Source organism: Magnolia sinica, unplaced genomic scaffold (assembly GCF_029962835.1).
Source record: "Magnolia sinica isolate HGM2019 unplaced genomic scaffold, MsV1 ctg129, whole genome shotgun sequence".
In the NCBI taxonomy this organism is placed as follows: domain Eukaryota; kingdom Viridiplantae; phylum Streptophyta; class Magnoliopsida; order Magnoliales; family Magnoliaceae; genus Magnolia; species Magnolia sinica.
This window is the reverse complement of record NW_026682764.1, coordinates 26,672-48,896: the sequence shown is the minus strand read 5'-3', so window position 1 is coordinate 48,896 and position 22,225 is coordinate 26,672. Positions and strand designations below refer to the sequence as shown.

General features: G+C 39.8%; 2 protein-coding genes across 2 annotated transcripts in view; both read left to right on the top strand.

The window, feature by feature from the left end:
- LOC131236031 (disease resistance protein RPM1-like) overlaps positions 1 to 9,165 on the top strand; it is a 39,565-nt gene extending 30,400 nt beyond the window's left edge. The window contains exon 2 of the mRNA XM_058233117.1: positions 7,622 to 9,165. Within this exon, the coding sequence (XP_058089100.1) occupies positions 7,630 to 9,165 (1,536 nt within the window). The 5' untranslated portion in view covers positions 7,622 to 7,629. The remainder of the gene's footprint in view (positions 1 to 7,621) is intronic.
- Positions 9,166 to 9,310: 145 nt separating this feature from the next.
- On the top strand, positions 9,311 to 10,387 carry LOC131236039 (disease resistance protein RPM1-like). The gene has a single exon (XM_058233130.1). The coding sequence runs from the start codon at positions 9,311 to 9,313 to the stop codon at positions 10,385 to 10,387; it is 1,077 nt and encodes a 358-aa protein (XP_058089113.1).
- Positions 10,388 to 22,225: the final 11,838 nt, after the last annotated feature.

The window sequence follows — 22,225 nt, the reverse complement described above, 5'->3', positions numbered from 1 at the left end:
TTACGGTACATAATCTGTAGACTCAATGTACTTAAATCAATGAATCACATTATTTTGATAAAGTTATAATATAATTTGAATTCTATGTTCTCATTAATATCCATCATTACACTCATATAAACTACTAATCCATTCATAAACATTCACCACAACACATTCATAATAATCAAGAATAAAACCTAAAATATTTATATCCACCCATTTGAATCTTTTATTAAGTCATTGTTCAAAATCATCAAGTTATTCAAAAAAAATTTATAAAATCTAAATAAAAACTCATTTCGAAATAGAAATGAGAATAATAATAGGAAACACATATCTCATTTAATCATTCTACTAATCTAGCGAAGTAAGCTTGTCTTCGGTTAAATATGATCACTATTTCTGTGGACCATCCACTGGTTTGGCCTCATGCTCTTGCTCTTGAGTCGTTGTATCTGTTTCAATTTCATTTATGTAGTTTTTTATTATTACAACATCAATTGGCCATGACTAGTGAGTGAACCTATTATATTTCATGCACAATACAATTAAAATAATACACATTGTTGGGGATTTGTGCTGCGGAATCACACAGATCTAGATCTAGGATAGCAAACCAAGACCAAAAAGCAATCACAAGAGAACACAAAGTTTTAACGTGGAAAACCCTTGCGGGAAAAAATCACGGCACAAAGCGATAGAAATCCACTATGAAAAGAAATTATAAGAGAGAGGACTTACTCGATTCAAACAATCTCGAATCTCACCCTTGCTACACCCTTTGATAACCCTAAAACCCTTTAGGAATCATTGAAAAACTTTTAGAAAGCTTTAGAATAGCCCTAGGGACCCCTATTTATAGTTTAGGAAACTCCACTTACGCACCTAGTCCGGAAAAGTCTGGAAACTGCCTCCAATTTACGCAGTCCGCGTAGAATCTACGTAACCTCGACTAGTTGATGGACCCCCTCGACTGGTCGAGCAGCCCGGACACCAAAAATAATAGCACGCTGGACTTTGAGTCGAGCAGTGCTCAACTAGTCAAGTGGCTCACTCGATCGGTCGAGCCAGACGCTCGACCGGTCGAGAGACTCAAAGAAAAAATCAAATTTAAGGCATCTCTGCCAACAATATCCACTATGCCTTCAATCTTCAACCGTGTAGCTTGCTGACCTCTTCTCTTATCTCTTCATCGCATCATAGCTTCAGTCAACGCTTCTCGTGCACACTCCGTCCTTCTTTTACGCCATCGTCAAACCCAGAGAAGTTGCATAAAACTTGAACTTCTCTATAGGAACAACCTTGGTGAGCATGTCTACTGGATTCACGCTGGTATGAATCTTCTTCAGTGTTACGCCTCCTTCCTCAAGCACATGTCAAATAAAGTGGTGACAAACATTAATGTGTTTAGTACGTGAGTGATAAACAAATTTTTAGCCAAATTGATAGCGCTCTCGCTATCACAATTAACCAGCACAGCCTCCTGTTGAAGTCCTAACTGATTTATCATGCCTCTGAGCCAAATACCTTCTTTAAACGCTTCTGTCACTGTCATATATTCTGCTTCGGTCATGGAAAGAGTCACCCAGACTGAAGCTTCGATATCTAACTGATTGCTCTACTCGCTAGTACAAACTAATATCCTGAAGTAGACTTCTTGGAATCTATACTGTTTGCGTAGTCAGAATCCATATACCCTACCAAATTTGTCCCTGTTTTATCAAAAGTTAAGACGTAGTCTTTCGTACCTCAAATGTATCGAAGTAGTCATTTCACCGCTTCCCAATGTTGCTTGCCGGGGTTTGACATGTATCTGCTCACAACACCGATGCCTGTAAAATATCTGGTCTGGTACAGACCATAGCATACATTAAACTGTCAACCGCATTCGAATAAGGCACATGAGATATAACTTGTTTTTCCTCATTTGATTTAGGATATTGTTCTGAGGAAAGCTTGAAGTAAGCCGCGTAGGGAACGCTTACCGACTTTGCTTGATCCATCCCATACTTGATAAGCTCCTTCTCAAGGTAATCTTCCTATGATAACCAAAGCCTGCTCTTCTTCTTGTCTCTATGAATATCTACACCGAGAACCCTCTTTGCAACCCCCAGATCTTTCATCTCGAATGTCCCTGATAACTGAGTCTTCAGTATGTTGATTTTAGACATATCATGATAGGCGATTAACATATCATCAACATATAGTAATAGGATGATGAATTTTCCATCACTTAGTGTCTTGTAATAAACACAGTGATCGTATTCACTCCAAGTAAATTTCTGACTCATCATAAAAGAATCAAAATTTTTTATACCACTGCCTAGATGACTGTTTCAGGCCGTACAACGACCTCATTAACCTGTAGACCTTTTTCTCTTCCCCTTTAACTTCGTAACCCTCTAATTGTTTCATGTAGATCCGCTCTTCCAATTTCCCATGTAGGAATGTAGTCTTCACATCCATCTGTTCCAACACGAGATCATATTGGGCAATCAGCGCCAACATGAATCTGATAGATACCTGCTTAACCACCGGCATGAATATATCTACGAAGTCGATTCCTTTTCTCTGAGGATAACCCTTCACTACCAACCTTGCTTTGTATCTATCTTGTTTCCTTTTACATAACCACTTGGATCCGATAGCTTTTCGGCCCACGGGAAGCTCCACCAGCTCCCATGTGTGATTTTTATGCAACGAGTCCATCTCGTCATCCATAGCCACTTCCACTTTTGTGCATCAGGCTCATCAAGAGCCTCTTGAATAGTAAACGGGTCTCCCTCATCTGTAATGAGGGCATATGCAATATTAGAATCGTCTCTATATCTTGCCGATAAACTGCAATCACGTGGTGGATTCCTTCTCACAGGTGGCTGCTCCACCTGATCTTGTACCTCTGTCTTCGCATCTGTCTCTGCCTGAGTATCATTTGAGTCAATTTGGACGTCTACGATCAAACTTTCTCGTTTCTCTTGATCCTCTTGATCATTCTTGTGAAATAGGGATCTTTCATCGAATCTAACGTCAGGCTAGTGATGACCTTGCTTGTGACCTTGTCGAATAACTTACAACCTTTCACACCAATGTCATAGCTAATAAAGATGTACCTTTTGGCTCTATGGTCTAGCTTATCTCTCTTAACTGATGATACATGAGAGTAAGCTTCACAACCAAATATGCGTAGATCTAAGTAGTCGATTTTCTGACCACTCCATACTTCCTCTGAAATTTTACATTCAATTGCCGTTGAAGGAGATCGGTTCACCAAATAACAAGCCGTGTTAACGGCATCTGTCCATAGGTCCTTACCCAACGCAGCATTACTTATCATGCATCTGGCCCTCTCCAAGAGAGTTCGATTCATTTGCTCAGTCACACCGTTTTGCTCAGGCGTGTGGCGCACTATGTTGAGCCTGATGATCCCTTCATCCTTACAATACTCATTAAACTCAGTCGAAGTAAATTCTCCACCATTATCAGTCCTTAAAACCTCTATTTTCTGCCCTAACTATTTTTCCACCATTGTCTTCCATTGTTTGAATATGGTGAAAACTTCGGATTTACGTTTCATAAAGTAAGCCCAAACTTTCCTAAAGTAGTCGTCAATGAATGAAACAAACCATGACGACCCCCTAATGGAAACTTCTGGCGATGGCCCCCATACGTTAGAGTGCACATAATCAAGCACTCCCTTACAAACATGTTTTCCAGATTTAAAAGACATTTTAGATTGTTTATCATATTTACGATGCTCGCATATATCTAAATCAGAATTTTTAAAAGCTGGAAGAAGCCGCTGAATTTTCTTTCTTCGTTTTAGGATTTCTACAATCTTTCTTCATGTGTCCAGACAACCCACAATTCCAACACTTTAATTTTCTTTTGCCCTTGCCCTTAGATTTGGATCTAAGTTTTGAAGACCCTGTACCTCGCTCAGAATCTCTGCCCCTCATAATCAGTGCATTTGAAGATACCCCCATGTCACCGTTTAGCTTCATTGATATGGCAAAGCAAAACTTTTTACAACTTAGGCTATTAGGGTAGGGCCCAAAGCTACACAACAGCCTTGCCTATCATATCCTATACATTTGGGTGACTCTTTAGTTCTCTAACAGCACCTAAACCGGCTTTATCCAAAAGAAAACGACCCTTGATTAGCCGGGGGAGGGAGGAAACCTCCCGGAAGGTTCTGATAGATTGTAGCCTACTTCCCTCTTTAGCTAGCCTGTCGACAGGCCCATTTATTTCTCTAGGGATGTGGGAGAAACGAAAGGTTCCCCAGGCACCGAGATTTCTGATTCTAGTTAGCTAATATTTTCATTTCCAAGGCACAGGTTGACTTCCCAGATATGCAATCCACCACCCATTTGGAATCAGATTCTATAAGCACTTTATGTAGACCAGTAGACACGCACATCTCCATACCATCAAAAACAGCCTGAATTTCAGCCATGTCGTTGGAGGCAGTCCCATACCCACTGAAGAAAGCAAAAATCATATCGCCTTTACTATTTCTACAAATACCTCCTTCACCTGCTGGCCCTGGATTGGCTAGAGCAGAGCTGTCCACATTTAATTTCAAACAGCCCCCAGATGGCCTGATCCATTGGACGATATCAAAGGCCGGAGACGGGCAGGTCTGGGGGGCCTGACGCATAGCTAAGGGATCGAGAGAGGCTGAGGACGGCTGCCGAGGGGCTCTCTTAAATTGAAGGGAAATGGCCTCCATCCACCATTTGAACTTGATAAACACGCCAAGAACAGAAAACGAGCTTCCCTCAAACCTGGCTGGTTCCTGGCCCTCATCTATATGGTTTCATGCATTTATGGTCCATTTGAGGAGCGAACCAACCTGATTAATGCGGCCCATTTTTAAAATGCGTAACTCATTCAACTATCTTTGAATCTGCACATAGTGAGGGCCTCAATCATGCACACGCAAGTAATCAGCGTGGCATGTACGAGCGTGGATGGCATCAGTGTTTCCATGATCATGGAAATTCAAACGCACAGAATTTGGTGATTTTGTTTCAAGGAAAGCTTCCATAAATTTGAATCCCATTTAAAATTGAATTCTAGATGGAAGTATTTTATTCAGATTCGTTGATTTTGCAAACACATACAGTGAAGTCCGTTTAGACATGCCAAGCTGATTACTCATGGTTAATATCCGAGCCATCCACGCACAGGTCTCATGCTGTAATCCTCCAATATGAGAGGCTTTTCTTTGGGTGTCAGTGTTCCCATCCACGGTAGGCCTCATTAGTTGAGCAGTTTGGATAATTGAAACATGTCACTAGGTCCAATGCCCCTGATCCCAATTTAACTTCGGTGTGTGCCCAGGAAAAGGCTTCAATTGCTACCATCCCCGTCCATAGTTTTCCCTGTAATGTGGACCACCTGAGTCTTAGATGATCTTAAGTTTTTGAATCACACCTAAACTGATCTATCTCAAATGATGTGCGGATTGGATGTCACACAAATATCGCAGTACAACCCACACGGGTTGTCATAAGGAATTTTTTTATAGTAATCTTGTTCGTGTTGCTCACCTGAGTCATGGGTTAGCTCATTTTTTGGAAATATTGCCAAATAAATGGTCAGAGCATCATGTTGGCCCCACTTACCATGATCAGCCATGTGCCCAAAAATGAGGCCAATCTATCACTTAGGTGGGCCACATGAGCAGGAGCAGTTGGGAGGGGGAGGTCGTGCCCTCTCAAGTGTTCCTTATGCTGCGGCCCACCTAAATCATGGATTGACTTATTTTTTAGTTCATTGTCAAACATGATTTTCCAATAGTCATAATGGATGTCCTGAACACATTATTATCTGCCCACGCAACTACTTGTGGTTCAATCTGTTATTTGTTGGCCCCACCGTGATGTGTTGACATGTACCTCATGCATGTCGTCCATTGTTTTTGTTGTACTTAAAAATTAGGCAAATCCATGACTCAAGTGGCCACAGCAATAGGAATAGTCGAGAGTAGACACCTACCCCGGATTCTCGGCTAACCATGCTGCGTATATGCCATCCAATCCATCAATATGAAATACCTTAACCTCCCCCAGGCGCTGGTAGTCTTGAAAAATCAAGCTATGTTGAGACTTGGATGGGCCAGTGATAGGTGTCCACTTCATTTAAAAAAAAAAAAAAAAAAAAAGGTGTCCACTTCATAGCTCTCTCTCAACAAGGCTGGGCGTCCATTTCAACTCTTCCTACACGTTGGCCCACATGAATTGGCCTAATTTTTGGGGCCAAATGAGATAACAAATACATGATAGTTGTAGTAGATGCCATCAACAGATCACATGGGGCTGATGTAGAGCGGGTTGTGGACACTTTCATGGCCAAGATGGACCAGAAACGGCAAAAGTGATCAGGACCGTCAGAACTCTAAAGTAGGTGTATCTCGCAAACTAGAACGAGTTATTCGACATACCGTATATGATTTTGGGATAGGAGAAGCTACTTTAGCCAACCAACCCCTCTAAGCTGGGCTGCCCATGTCCGATTTGGGAGAGTACATCACATCGATGGTCGAAATCCCATTTTATTTCTATTTTTTACTATTTATAGTGAGTACTTTTGATCCGTTGAGTTCTAGGAGTCTTACCAAACATGAAAAGAGCTTAAAAACATTGAGAATAATGTGGCTATGCCAAATTGGATGCTTTCTATTTTTGGCCGAAAACCATGAAGTCTAGTATAAATCATGACCATCTATAAATAATAAGTTTACTATTTATAGTAAGTCACATTTTTAGAGAGTTTGACGATGAAACTTCATCCTAGATTTGATATCACTGTTTAAATGGTTGTAAATTCATTTTTATCATCAATCCAAAAAAAAAATTTCAAATTTATTAGAATTTATTTCTATTTTATATTTTCTATTTTCTCCCTTGGATTCAAGGACTCTCAGTGAGGAATCTAGATAAACTCTGTGGATTCAGAGTAGTTATCCTTGAGAAAGACAGTGATCGACATCATTGCGTCCATCAATCAGGGACCCACAACAACCTTTTGCACACACACGTCCGCGTGTAGAGAGAGCATCCCCGCCAAGTCCGGCTAGGGCAGGCTCCAGAGTCATGTGTATGCGAAATCCATTCGGACTATCTAGTTCATCACTTAGGTTCAGAGCCAAATATTTAGGCAGATCCGTTATTCAGGAGAGCCACACAAGTGCAACATGTTTGCCGGGGGGACACCCACCCTTGATTTTTTTAGGGTCCAATGTGAAATCTAGTCCATCTATTACGTGTATCACCCAATGTTATGCCCAGGGCCCAAATCCCAGTCTATAACGAAATTTAGGTGGGCCCAGGTATTATCATTCGCTCCCAACTGGTTCCCTTGGTGTAGCCCATCTAAATTACAGACTCCCCTTGTTTTTTTGGCCCTGGACTAACATGATCCAATGTATCTAATCGTCCGAGTAAATTTCACGTACATATCACGGTGGGGGAAATCGTGTTTTTCTCGGTTTTCTTCCACGGGAGACCCATCTCTCTACGAATAGAGACATACCCGTATGATGACATATATGCAAGCACACAGTAATATATAGCCCAAAGAATAACGTAATATTGCTTTCTGACATCGATTGTCTTCGTTTTCTGTTTTACAGAAATTGCGATGGCAGAGAGTGTTGTTAAATTCTTGTTAGAAAACTTAAGTGCCCTTCTAAAAGAAGAAGCATCTCTACTAAAAGGAGTACGCAAGGAAGTTAAAGAAATCGAGACGGAACTTAATAGAATGCGAGCATTGTTGAGGGATGCTGATAGAAGAAAGGATAGCAATGAAGAAACGAAAACATGGGTGGGAGAAGTAAGAGACACTGCGCATGATGTGGAGGATATCATCGACGAGTTCTTGCATCGCATGGACAGGCCACGACGAGGTGGATTCCAGGGTTTTCTCGTTGACACTATCTATATCCCTAAGAATATCAGCGACAGGCATCAGTTCGCCAGGCGACTTCAAGAAACCAAGGTTAATGTTCAGAATATTTTTCAGCGAAGACCCAGCCAAATAGAAGAAGTTGCCAGATCCTCTGATGTTAGCGAACTGTGGCGACGTGATGTAGAAACTTCTGTTTTCAAATCGGAAAATGACATTGTGGGGATGACGAAAGAAATAGATTTGATAGACGGATGGTTAGTGGAGGAAGAAAAACGGCGCACGGTGATTTCAGTGACAGGGATGGGTGGGGTGGGCAAAACCACTCTTGTCGCTAAAACCTACAAGAATCAACAAGTAAAGAAGCACTTCGACTGCTACGCATGTGTTTCTGTCTCGCAGTCTCTTAGAATTGATGAGCTACTACGAAGCATCATAAAACAATTACTTGAGGCTAAGAAAGATGTTGTTCCAAATGACTTAGCCACCAAAGACGCTGGCGAGTTGAGGCGGATGGTTAGAGGACTTCTCGACTCAAAAAAGTACCTCATTATCTTGGATGATGTCTGGACTATGAATGATTGGAATAAAGTAAATGTCATATTTTCAGATTGTGGATGTGGAAGTAGGTTAGTAGTTACTACGAGAGACTTTAATGTGGCATCTGCCGCAGGAGAGGGAAGACGTGTCTGCAAGCTTCAGCTTCTAGATCAAGAAGAGGCCTGGGTGCTCTTCTGTAAGAAGGCATTTCCGAATGAACCCTGTCCTTTAGAGCTTGAGCCATTGGCTCGATCTATAGTAGAAAACTGTGAAGGCTTGCCACTTGCTATTATTGCCATGGGCGGCCTCCTGTCATTGAGAGACAAGACTGCATTGGAATGGAATCGAATCTACAAAAACCTGAGCTGGCAGTTGACAAACAATCAAATGCTGGAACCAGTAAAGCGCATCCTGTTGCTTAGCTTCTATGATCTACCATACCGCCTTAAGCACTGTTTCCTCTATTGTTGCATGTTTCCGGAAGATTATTTAATTAAACGCAAGCGGCTGATTAGGTTATGGGTGGCAGAGGGTTTTGTGGAGGAGACGAGTAAAATTACAATGGAGGAGGCGGCAGAAGACTATCTGAAGGAACTCATCCATCGAAACGTAATTCAGGTTGTTGAGACAAACGAGTTTGGAAGGTTGAAAGTTTGTCGAATGCACGATATTGTGCGTGAAGTGGCATTATCAGTTAAGTCACGAAGAAAAGTTCTGCACGACGTACGATGAACTGCAAGCAAGGCAAAATGGCAAAGTCCGCCGCATGTCAATCTACAGTAGTGGCGAAATTAATCATTCGAGTGCAGGTATGACACATCTTCGTTCCCTCATGGTGTTTGATGGAAACATGTCTCTTTCATCTTCTTTAAATACGATGGCATCAAGCTTTAGATTTCTGAGGGTCCTAAATCTAGAAGGAGTTCCTATCGAAAGCATACCAGATGAAGTGACTAACATGTTCAATTTACGGTATCTAAACTTAAGGAAAACTAAAGTTAGGGAGCTTCCCGAATCTTTATGGAAGCTACAGAACCTTCAAACACTGGACGTCAGGAATACGGAGCTAGAGAGGCTACCCAGTGGGATTGTGAAGCTACGTAAACTACGACACCTGTTTATTTATCGACTTACTGACGAGTTTGCATATAATTTTAATTTCTTTACTAGCATCCAAGTTCCTATAAGAATATGTAATTTAACAAGTTTACAAAGTCTAGATGATATTGAAGACAAAGAAGGGGAGATTGTTAGAAAAGTTGGGAACTTAACCCAACTGAGAAGTCTTAGCATTTCTAAGGTCAGAGAAATCGATGGAGCTGAGTTGTGCAATTCAATCGGAAAGATGAAACACCTTCTGAAGTTGACTGTGACTGCAAGTAGAGAGGAAGAAACACTTCAATTGGAAGCACTCTCTCCTAACCCTCCACCGCTTCTTCAGAAGCTTTACCTGTATGGGCATTTGGAGAAGGTGCCTCGATGGCTTAGCTCCCTTGTGAACCTCACCTATTTGGCGTTGATTTGGTCAAAGCTGAGAGAAGAAGATCCGCTTTCGTCACTCCAAGCATTGCCCAATCTGGTGTACCTTCAACTTTACAATGCCTATGAAGGGCAAAAGCTGTGTTTCGGCGATGGACATTTCACTAAGCTCAGGAAACTTTATTTAAGGGATATGAAACAACTAAATCGTATAGTAATAGAGAAGGGATCATTGCCAAGCATCCAAGAGCTAATTCTGGACAGCTGTGGAGAGTTGAAGACTCTTCCAGAAGGGATTGAATACGTCTCCGGACTCCAAGAGCTTATCTTAGAAGACATGCCAATGGAACTGACAAATAAGTTTCAGCTAAAAGATGGAAACGGGGAGGACTGTAGAAAGGTGAGGCACATCCCCATCATCAAGCGTGTACAGTGGACCGAAGCGGAAGGATTCGTCACGGAACGACTCAACTAGTCATCTATCCTTCAATCGTTGATGAGGTAAGTCTAGCTGTACAAAGTATCATTTTTGGATGAATGTGCAAATTTACTCTAAACTATATTGCATCATGAGTAACTTGGTAGGCTACGCGTACTGAGTAAACTGTATGCGATCCATTTCACCTGATAATTTTAGACCAAAAATTAAATATATCCAAAGCTCAAGTGAGCCACACCACAAGAAATAGCATGAATTTAATATTTACTGTTGAGTCACATAAACTGATATTTGTGTTTTCCCTTCATCCGTGTACATGACAAAAAAACATCATTGTGGGCTTTAGGAAGGCTTTAACGGTGAAACTCATTATTTCCACTGTTTCATGTAGTGTGGTCTACTTGAGCTTTGGATATGCTTCAATTTTAGGCTCAATCCTTGTGATGAGCTGAAAAATGGATGGATGGTGTAGATAAATTACATACATTCATGACGTGCCCAACAGAATTTACTCATTACCATAAAAGCATACTGAGTTAGTACGCAATTCGATTTCCAGGTCTAGTGCATGATTCATCCTTAGCATGCGGCGTGTGAATCGAGGCAGCAACCTTTGACAGTGTATCTTATATAAATAAACTGTTCATGTCATTAGCAGGTCTCATTTGAATGGGATGCGGATTAGATACTGACAGGTTGAGTAGCAGGCTTGCTAATGACACAAAGTCACCAAGTTCCGTGGCCCCACCATGATTTATGTGTTGTATCCATACCGTCCATCCATTTGGAGAGATCATTTTATGGCGTGATCCAAAGCTGGAGTGGACCCCACCACAAAAAATAGTGGGGAGAGTGAGGCCCACTGTTGAAACCTTCCTAAGGTCCGCCATGATGTTTATTTGAGATCCAACCTGTTCATGTTTCAGACATGAAAGAAGGAAAACCACAAATATCAGCTTGATAGAAAACTTTTGTGGCCGTTATAAGTTTTTAATGGTGGGTGTCACTCTCCCCACTGTTTTCTATTGTAGGGTCCACTTGAGCATTGGATCTGACTCATTCTTTGGCTCAAGCCCTAATATGATCTCTCCAAATGGATGGACGGTGAGGATACAAAACATACATCATGATGGGGCCCACATAACTTGGTTAATTGCATCACTTAAGTAGAGAGTCTTGCTACTCAACCTGTCAGTAGCTAATTGGCGTCCATTTCAATGAGGCCTAAATCCCTATCCCTTGCCACCACACTGACGGATGGACGGACCTGGTACACATATATTAGATTTGGATCCTTGATTTGTGGTTGGCCGTGGATGGTGCTTTTATCCTAAAAACCACACAGCGGCAGTCATCTTAGGAATTAGTTGGATGGAAGATGTTACCTCAGAGCTGCAGGTAGAACCGTAAGACAACAGAACCATTTCTGTACTGCTACCTTGGATGGGTGATGCATCAATTGGGCCCGTCCATGTCAGGGACCTCATCGTGGATGGACCATGCACGAAAAATCACAAATATGGAGAATTTTAACTTTTCTTTTTGGAAGAATATTTCAAGGACGTGGGCTCTTAGGCACAATATTTCAGCCCAACCGTAGCCAAAATAGGCAAGGACCAAAAGCCTGTTGGCCAGCCTGGCCCATTTGGCCCAATTATCAAGCTCATAAGGTGGGCAGGCTGGGCTTGCACTTGGGTCTTACACTCATGAGCCAAGGCCCAGACATGCTTGGGCCTGAAAGTGCATAGAAGCAATTACATAACATACAGGAAACGTACAAACTGTGCATTATGTGTTCTCACCATCTAGATGGACGGGCCAAAAATCAAAGGTGGATGTGTAGGTTCTCATATAAATCCGCTAGTGCATCTGTCATGTACTAATGATCGATCTATTGTTATATTTGTTATGGATCTATGGTTGTATCTGCTAAAAATCTATTATTTATGTGTTCATGCTAGAGATCTATTGCAGCATCTCTAGTCAGAGTTTTGAGGAGATTAGCAAGGTGTTGAGCATGAAAAGAGTAAAATGCGTGACCAAATGTCATGACTTCATCAAGGATGTAGAGCTGAAGGGCGTGTAGTGACCTCACCAAGGATGCAGAGCTGAGGGGTAGCATTTGTCTTGAGTGAGAGGCTTCAGAGGCTATTGATGTCTATTGGGTATATTTTTAGCATGGAATTTCTTGGACAAGAGTCTGTTTCTATATATAATAAGTGTGTTTGTCTATACATCAACGTAGGTGGAAATGGGTTTAATATATGACCACGGGATTTACTTAATATGGTTGTTAAACATATCGTTTTTATTTTTATCAGCATGGTTGAAAAGTTGGCTTTAGACATGTACAATGTTGCATATGTGTATTTGGACATGGTTGCTTTTACATTATATGTGGTTTTACTTTTCAAACATATTTACTGTATGGATTATATGTGAAAATTGCTTTGGGACGAGACGCAGTGTTTGTGTTTTTGGGTATATCAAATGTGTTTCTTTGGATGTCAATGGTTATGCCATTGGTACGTGAATATAAATTTTCATGGTGGAGATAAAATACTAATGTCATTTTAGGGGCATTGGCTAGGTGATTTACGAGTCCTAAGTAGAGTACAATATAGGTGGACCTTTTTTGTATGCTTGTTTTTATTGAGCTGGAAAAAAAAAAGAAAAAAAAGAAGCGGAGTACAATATATTGTCTGTCAAGGCAATTGATGAAATGTTTGCTTTCAACTCTTTCCCTGTGCAATTTCACCTTCATGGCCAAAGCTAGCCCACATGTTTGAACACAGGACAAGTACTTAACACCTGTTCAGTCCATTGATGAGCAACTACAGCATTGTGTTTTACAGAAAACTAGGGTAACTGGCCCAAATAGCATAGGACTGGTTTTGGGATCAGGGGCGTTTATCTTCCTCATTGAATTTAGCCTTGATTTTCTATCCTGAATATTAATAAGGCTATGTTTGGATCCAAAGCCCAATGCAGTGCCACAGCTAAGATTATACTATATTAAATTATTTATATTATGTTACAATCATTAGTAAGTTATTAATATTATATAGCTGTGTTTGGATCGAATTTGGCGGAGGCCAATGTAGTTCCTCTTTTCTTTCACTTGATCTCATTCTAATGGTTTTCAAAGTGGGTTTGGAAATCCCATTTTTAGGGATGGATGGGATGCACACTTGATTGAAAGTCTCAAAAATTATGCTAATGACGCAATCCTAACCACCCAATTGATGGATATCAAATTAATATTAAAAGTCAAACAATGAGTGGTCAAAACAAGAAGGGAAATATTGACAGTTACCACTATCGTCTTGTACTGCAGTTTTCTGGTTTATACTTCATCCATACGAGGGTAAGTGGTTTGGTCAGTTTAGATTGCCATTATGGAATCCGGATCCTCTGTTTGCCACAAGAAGAAGATTCATGTTTTGCTGCATTCTGATTGGACCACGTCATCCTGCTGTTATCAGCACTGCTGCATTAAATGCAGTGTGTGATGATGTGGCCGATTAGATTGCAGCAAGCAGGATTTTTCTGCTTGTGGCAGGATTTTTTTTTTTTGTTTGTTTGTTGTAAACAGAGGATCTAGATTCACCATTATGATGTCCATATGGCTCAGGAAAAGATGATTCTAAAATGGTGACTACTCAGATAGCAAGTGGAATCCTTAGCCATCCTTATTCAGAGTCATGGATGGGATTATTAGGATTTCCTGCAAAAGTTTGACACATTAGAATCACAAGTAATATGTGACGGGCCCCAATAAATAGATTGATCAAAATATTAATTGGACTCATTTTGTATAAGTGACCTGAACGGTCCAAATTAAAGACTAAAGGTCAGACATGTACAATTCACATATTATTATAATATTTGCATGGTAGTGCATAAAATCCAACCAAATCATTTCTTAAGCCCAGCTAGCCACTCAAGGATTCCCATCTTGATTGATAGAAAGTGGACAAAACCATTTAGATGTAATAAAAAATTGCCCACTTTATAAAGAGACCCAAATGCTTTGCCCTCTGTACATGCTAAACTCAGATGGCGTATCAATGTATATTAAGGGACCTAACACTCTAACACTCCCTCTCACGTGCAGGTTGGAACTTTACCTCGGGATAATGCATTCTGGTGGTATATTTGTTACTTTCAGGATTCAAACACTTGACATCTTGCTCTGATACCATGTCAAACAACTAGTCTTTCTAAAAGGTTGAGTCGTCAGAGGATGGTGTATCAATATATATATAAAAGGACTTAATGTTTATGGTATGAGTTGTGAGTGTCCTTCCACCTAGTTGTGAGTTATGTGTCCCTTCACCCTTGCCTAGTATGTTCGTATGTGGAGTTTCATACCGCAACGTGCAAAGTTTTAGAGTGTTAAGTCCATTGATATACATTGATACACGATCCTCTAACCACTAGCTTTTAGAGAAACGGGTTGTTTGAAAATAGCCTGTCATGGATTAACCATGCCTAAAAGAATCTTTTCGTTTGATATGTTTATACTTGATTTGACCCTCACCGTGGCAGATTTGATGTTGGTAAGCCAACTCATGGCAATACCATTGTACTGAATATCAAGACAATGTTCTCATAGCTGATGTGATCGGTAGGAGGAAATTATGAAGTAGGAGAAATATTGTTGGCATGATCTCATAGCCGATGTGATCGATAGGAGGAAATTATGAAGTACGAGAAATATTGTTGGCATGAGACACACATATCATGCGTGAGCAAAAGTTATGGCATATACATGGCAACACAAAAGAGGTCAGATGCTCTATAATAGCCTAGAAAAGGATTCACTACCATTATTTTAGCTAGAAGTGATGCTTTTCACGGCACGGGGTAGAAGTCAAGTAGCTGCACACATGTGGAGACATAAGTGAAAAGCTTCGATATACATGATTAGCTAAGGCAATGATCAATATAAATACATAGTGCAATGTGATTGGCCACATTTTGGCAGTGGCACCGTCGGTGGTCCGGCGGGGCATCGCTGCTCTGGTGTTGGTGCTGCCGCCACCTGGCAAATTCCGACAGTGTTGCCACCAGAATTTTTTATTTTTTTACAAAAGAAAATTTTTTCACTTCTTTCCTCTACTACATGTATGTGTATATATGTATATATAAGCATATAAATATTTTTTTTCCTCTCTTTCTTTATTCATTCAAGAGGCATATCTCGAAAACTGGAATGAGTTACTTGACGTAGCATATATGATTTCAGGGTAGGAGAAGCTACTTTGGCCTACCAACCTGGCTATTTTGCGAGATTCCATCAGGTCGATGGTTAAAAATCTATTTTATTTCTATTTTTACTATTTATAGTAAGTTTTAGTTTGATTATAATTAACTCTTCATCCTCTAAGCTTTAGGAGTTGTGTCCATCATGAAAAGTGCTTAGAAAAATTAGAAGAATAGAGTGGTTAAACCAGATACGGCACTTACCATAAATATCAAATTTACTATTTATATTAAGTTACGAATTTTTGGGAGTTTGAGTTGAAGTTCAATTCTGAAACTTCTTACAAAGATTTGGTATCACTATTTAAAGGATTGTAAATTCGTTTTTACTATCTACCAATGAAATTTCAAGATTTTCTAGAATTTATTTCTATTTTCTTATTTTCCCTCGTGGATTTGAGGTATCTCTATGAGAAGTCCAGAGAGGCTCCGTGAATTCAGAGTAGTTATCCCCTTGAGGAAAATGGTGATCGATCTCATCATGCCCATCTCTACGTCACAACGTCACCCTCTGTCGGAAATCGATGGTAGCGCCACGGTTTGCACCCTGAAACATTTTCGCCCATCCTTTTCTTTGTTTCTTAGGTCTTCTATCCCATAGTCGGCCTCCCACATCGACCCAACACCCCTTTTTCATCCGTCGTTTTCCTTTGAATATGCTCTGATGAGGGAAATCCCGACATGTCTTACGACACAGCCCCATCACATCCTCTTTGGACATTTACGGTTGATTGCGGCCCACATTCAATAATAGTCGAACTCGTTTCTATGATATAAGTGGTGCTTGTCCTTAGAAAACTTTTACCTTTCGCCTTGTATGCTTTTCCATTATGGCCTTCAATTGTTTGAAATTAGTGAAACCCTTGGATTTATTTTTCATGAAATAAAGCCAAACTTTTCTTGAATGGTCATCAATAAATGTGATGAATCATGAGGACCCTCCACCGGAAACCACAGGTGATGACCCCCATATATCAAAATGCACATAATAAAGAATACTGTTATATACATGTTTTCCAGATTTAAAAGATAACCTTCAATGTTTACCATATATACAATGCTTACATATACTTAAATAAAAAACTTTAAAAGATGGAATTAAACAATGATCAAAAAGTACCTTCATGCCCCGCTCGCTCATGTGGCCCAAACGTGCATGCCACATATGTGCTGACATGGAATCCGTTGTAGCCGCTGCAACTCCACCTATTGATATTCTCACGATCAACCTGTAAAGGTTCCCGCTATGTTGTACCTTCATAACAGTAAGTGCCCCTTTGAAACTTTAAGGACACCATCGAAATTGGTGAATTTACACCACTTCTATCAAGGTACGCTCCATGTCATCAAACATCTTGATGCACACCAATCCAACACCCACCACATCTTGAGCTGAAAGCACATATTTTTTTATGAAACAGATAGACACGACCAACTTTGTGGGTTGATTCACCTCGGATGACCCATCTAAGTAAAGATTGATAGGTAGTGCGCCTCATAACGATACCCGGACCAAAAGTTATGGTCAATTTACGGTTCACCTTATTTTGGTCTAACCATGCTAGGAATGTATCTGTGTCATGTCCTACAACAAATACATGGTTATTCCCAATATGGCCTAACCCAACACAAATTTACTAAAGGCAAAGATTAGTAAGGACAATAAATAATAGATAAGGAAAAAAAAAAAAAAACAGCCTAAGTAATGCCACCAAATCAAAAGGCCTAAATCAAATGCACCCAGTCAAAAGGATCCATATAAAAAATCCCAAACAAATTCACAAATTGAAACCCCCAAATCAAATCTCCAAATTACAACCTATTTCATAAACTCTCAAATCAAATACCCAAATTAGAAACACCAATGAAAATACTCAAATCAAAGCTCAAAATAAAAAAGAAAATCAAGATATCCCAATCCCAAACTTTGAAGCAAAAGCCTCAAATAAAAAATCAAAAATCTAAATGCTTATACATTATAAATGTATCTCAACGTGCAAAGAAACATTACGATGGAGTCATCCATTTGGTTAATACCCACAAAATTTCTCTGTAGGCATCCTCAATGGCCCACCATATCAATGGTTCTCATAACTACTGGAAAATCTAGGAGACACTAAGAATGGTATTGATCGATTGTTTGTGATTGTTTTTCAATTCCATCTTTTAAATGCACCTGGAAGCATTTTGATTATTTACCAACACTTTATTCACTTTTTCGTATACTCACAATTACTGCTTTTTAGACATTAAAATTGAGGATAGAGCAAATTTCATGTGGTGCCCACTGTGATATATGTCTTACTCATTCTGAGGGCTGATCCTAGGGCATAAACCTAAAATTAAGTTAGATCCAAACTCACGTCATTACAAGACAACGGACCTTTATTGGCGGCCAAAACTGCTAGTAAAATTCCCTAAAAACGCTGGCATAATCTTTCACCGGCGCTAAACAAGCGCCGGTAGAAGAACATGTCGGTAAAAGTTTCCCAGCGCTACGCTACTTTTACCGGCGCTTCTTCGAGCGCTAGAGTCTTTCGCACGCTCTCTTTAGTTTCACCGGCGCTGGTATATCTGACATAAGCGCTGCTAAAGTTCCAAAAGCGCTGGTAAAAATTACAAGCGCCGCTAAAATAGCTTCCTAGACACTTTTTTACACAGAATAGCGCCAAAAAGATCTATACAAGCGCCGGTAGAATTCCTTGTACAAATTTGAGTAACCCCAACGCAGGCTAGTAATTTTTTTTTATTATATATAATTCAATTAAAACCTATATTTTTTTTAATATTTGAAACATAAAAAATGTTGCAATACAATTTAAACTAAATATTAAAACAAAATCTATATTACTTCACAATAAAAAATATATATAATATTTTTTACAATAAATTGAAAATGGTCTTAAATAAATTTTTTTTTTTTTTTTAAATCCTCTATATGGTACTCCCGGCACGAGTAGATTCAAAAGGCTGAAATGCTAGTTTGTAGGCCTAAATTTAAGCACAATTGATAAAAATCTTGCACATAAGGAAAAAAAAAAATCAAAATAGGGAGGTATATTTATGGAAAACATTAGAAAAATGATGCATTTTCTCTTTCAAAATCCTAATAGATGTTTATGACATACGGAAGAAAATGAAAAACCATGACCAACAATTAATGCCAACCCGTTAATGTGTGTCACTTACTGACTGCATGCCCATGAAGTTTAAGACAGGCATTGCAGCAAAAATGAGGAGAACAACTTGTAGAATGCCAAGTACTCCACCGATAACCAATGTTGAAGACACCGACAGTATATACCTTCTCCCATACCTACTTTTTGTGGGGGTGGCTAACATGAAGTGTGTACTGACATGGGTGTGTACTAACAAGCTAACCCTAAAATAATTTTTTTTTTTTAAAAAAAATTACCTTCTTTCTACCATATTTTGATTTTCAAAAGCAATGAATGGGTGGTACTCATCCTTGCCAGAATATGATAGAGCAATGATGAAAGAAAGCATGTTGATTTTCCAAGTGGCTGAATTGAACTAAAAAACTCCAAAATGAATGTAAATAGTTTTTATCAGTTTTTATAGTTACCTAGCCTAGTTGTCTTCATCAGCAGATACACACTGCAAGAAAGAAAAAATAAAAACAGGAATTCCAATTTTTCAACTGGAGAAATTTATTAAAGAAACCAAAACCACAAGCTAGCAAGGTCCCAAGGTTTCAAATAAACGATTCCTCCACATCTCTATAATTTGTATTAGCAAATAAGTCTATAAACAAATTAAATTGAACCATGATCCTAGTGGTGGCGGCTAATCTTTGGGTATCCTTGTCACCTTTTCTAAATGAAGTATCCTTGCCACGTTGAATGCCAACGAGAGACCTTCATGCTCTTTTTCTTTTCTAATTGATGTTTTCACTTTCTTAGGTAATTTGATTGGAGAAAGAAAATGCAATCTAATAAAAAAGCACATACTGGATTAGATAACCGAAAATCACAATTATGTGAAGGAGCTTCCCTACAATCAGACCTTTAAATTAAATAAAATGTAGTGCAAACACTCCATTGCGGACCCAAAATGGGTGAAGCAGATTCACTTACAATCTCCGACAAATCAGAAATCAATCACATCACTTCTGCCTATTCCAGCCATCCAGGTAACTTGCTTCCACCAATGGCAACTGCCACACATGGAAGAAACAAATTCCACACTCCCATAAAGTACCAAAACAGATCTCTGTCCACTGTCTAAAATTGGATGATCTCATTCTACTTCTCCCAAAACTAAGATCCAAACATCCCACATAATTTCCAACAATTGGGAAATATTTTTAGAAGGAAAATAAAGATAAAAATCATCGCATGTTACCCTCACGCAAGACATCAATCATATTATATATTCGTTTCTCTGCCTTGGATTGAACCTGCATTGATTTGATATTTCACATCGTCATCGTCATCATAGAGGTGATAATTCATCAAACACATGTTGTGCACACCTTAAACATTCACAACAAATGATGAATGGCAAGACTATTCTATGTCTACATCCATCGTATACATGGCATACATCTATAGAAACCCAGGCCATCGAGATCATTAGTCCCATTACAGAGTTTAGGAAATCCCTAATCACTAATAAACCATAAAATTGATTATTTAGGAAAGCCCTAATCCTTTTCCCATTACAGAGTTTAGGAAATCCCTAATTCCAGTATTGTATCCACTAATAATCTGCGGATTTACAGATCTAAAAATAAAAAACCTAAATATCTATTTAAGAGAAATGAGTACCTTGCCGGGGAAGAGATGAAGGGCAGAAGCTGCTGGCCGCACCAGATCTGGAGATGATGCAAGTGAGGAAGAGAGAGAGAGAGAGAGAGAGAGAGAGAGAGAGAGAGAGAGAGAGAGAGAGATCGGGAAAGGGAGAGAGAAGCGCGGGGTCCAGGAGCGAAATGATTCGAGCTAGTTTTATACACACACACACACACACACACACACACGATAAAACAACCGTGGGCCCTGTTTTACACAGCGCTGGTGCAAGAGGCACGTAAAGTACCGCTATTACTCTTCTTTGTTGTAGTGCGTGGAGCACGCTACGTGAAATATTTAGTTGAACGCCTATAGTTAAAATCCTTTTATGACCACGATTTCCTATTATGTGAGCTCACTTGAGCTACGGATCTTACCTATTTTTGGGCTCATGCCCTAAAATGGTCCAGCAAAATGGATGGACGGCATATATATGGCATAGGCATCACAGTTGAGCCTACGAGATTAAGTCCACCCTTTGCAAATGGCTTTCCAACAGGAAATATCCATTTATTCTTAACAGAGATAAAGCTAATGATTAGCATTTACGTGTATTTACACGGGGTGTCATTGGGCTGGTCGGAAACGGATTGCGTGGTGTGCCACACCTAGACCCTGGTGGTGTGTTGATGTCACCAAGTTCTATGGGCCCCACCATGATGTATGTACTATATCAATACCGTCCATCCATTTTGCAAGAACATTTTATTGTGAGCCCAGAAATGAGGGAGATCTGACTACACCACAAAAAGCAATGGGGACTGATTCCCATCGTTGAAACCTTCATAGGCCCCACCATGATGTTTATTTTCCATGCAACCTATTCATGTAATCACACAAACCTAGATGAAGGGAAAAAAAACAAACATCAAATTGATCTAAAACTTCTATGACCCTCGGGAGGTTTTCAATGGTAATCACTCAATCCCCCTACATTCTATGGTGTGGTGCACTTGAACTTTAGATCTGGTTCATTTTTAGGCTCAAGCTCTAAAATGATCTCTCCAGATGGATGGATGGTTTGGATATAAAACATAAGTCGTGGTGGAACCAGTGAACTTGATGTAAACACATCACCAAGGTCGGTGGTGTGTGGTACACCACGCAATCCCCTTCCCACTGGGCCAGGCCTAAGGGCGTACATCGGGCCAAATCTAGTCGTACTGGGCCAACATGTCCAGCCCGTACCTGGCCCGGTTAGCAATCGGGCGAGTTCAGACCAATTTCGGACCCATGATTTGGACGGCCTTGAGTTTTTGACTCTGCTCCATCTACTCCATGGGAAGAGCTTTGGCAGGTAACTTGAATGGCCTTGATTTTTGGGAAGGGCTTTTGTCATAGATTTTTAGGACTTTGCTCCATTTACAAAGGGACCCATGAAATATATATATATATATATATATATATGTATATATATATATATATATATATATATGTATATATATTTATATATATATATATATATATATATATATATATGTATATATATATATATGTATATATATATGTATATATATGTATATATATGTATATATATGTATAAGCCGAGTCGGGCCGAGTTGGGTTTTGGGCCAAGTCGGGCCGAATTGGAACCTATCCGAACTCAGTTTCGGGTTGGGAAAACTCGAGTGAGTTAATCGGGTTAGCCCGGTTCGTGTACAACCCTAGCCAGGCATATGGTTGCCTTCAGCTCGGGTTTTGAATTACACGCGCATGTAAGAACTTTGCTCGGAAGAAAAAAATTTGGACTAGAATGCTTTTAACTTTTGTAGTGGATACGGGCCATATGGCCCCA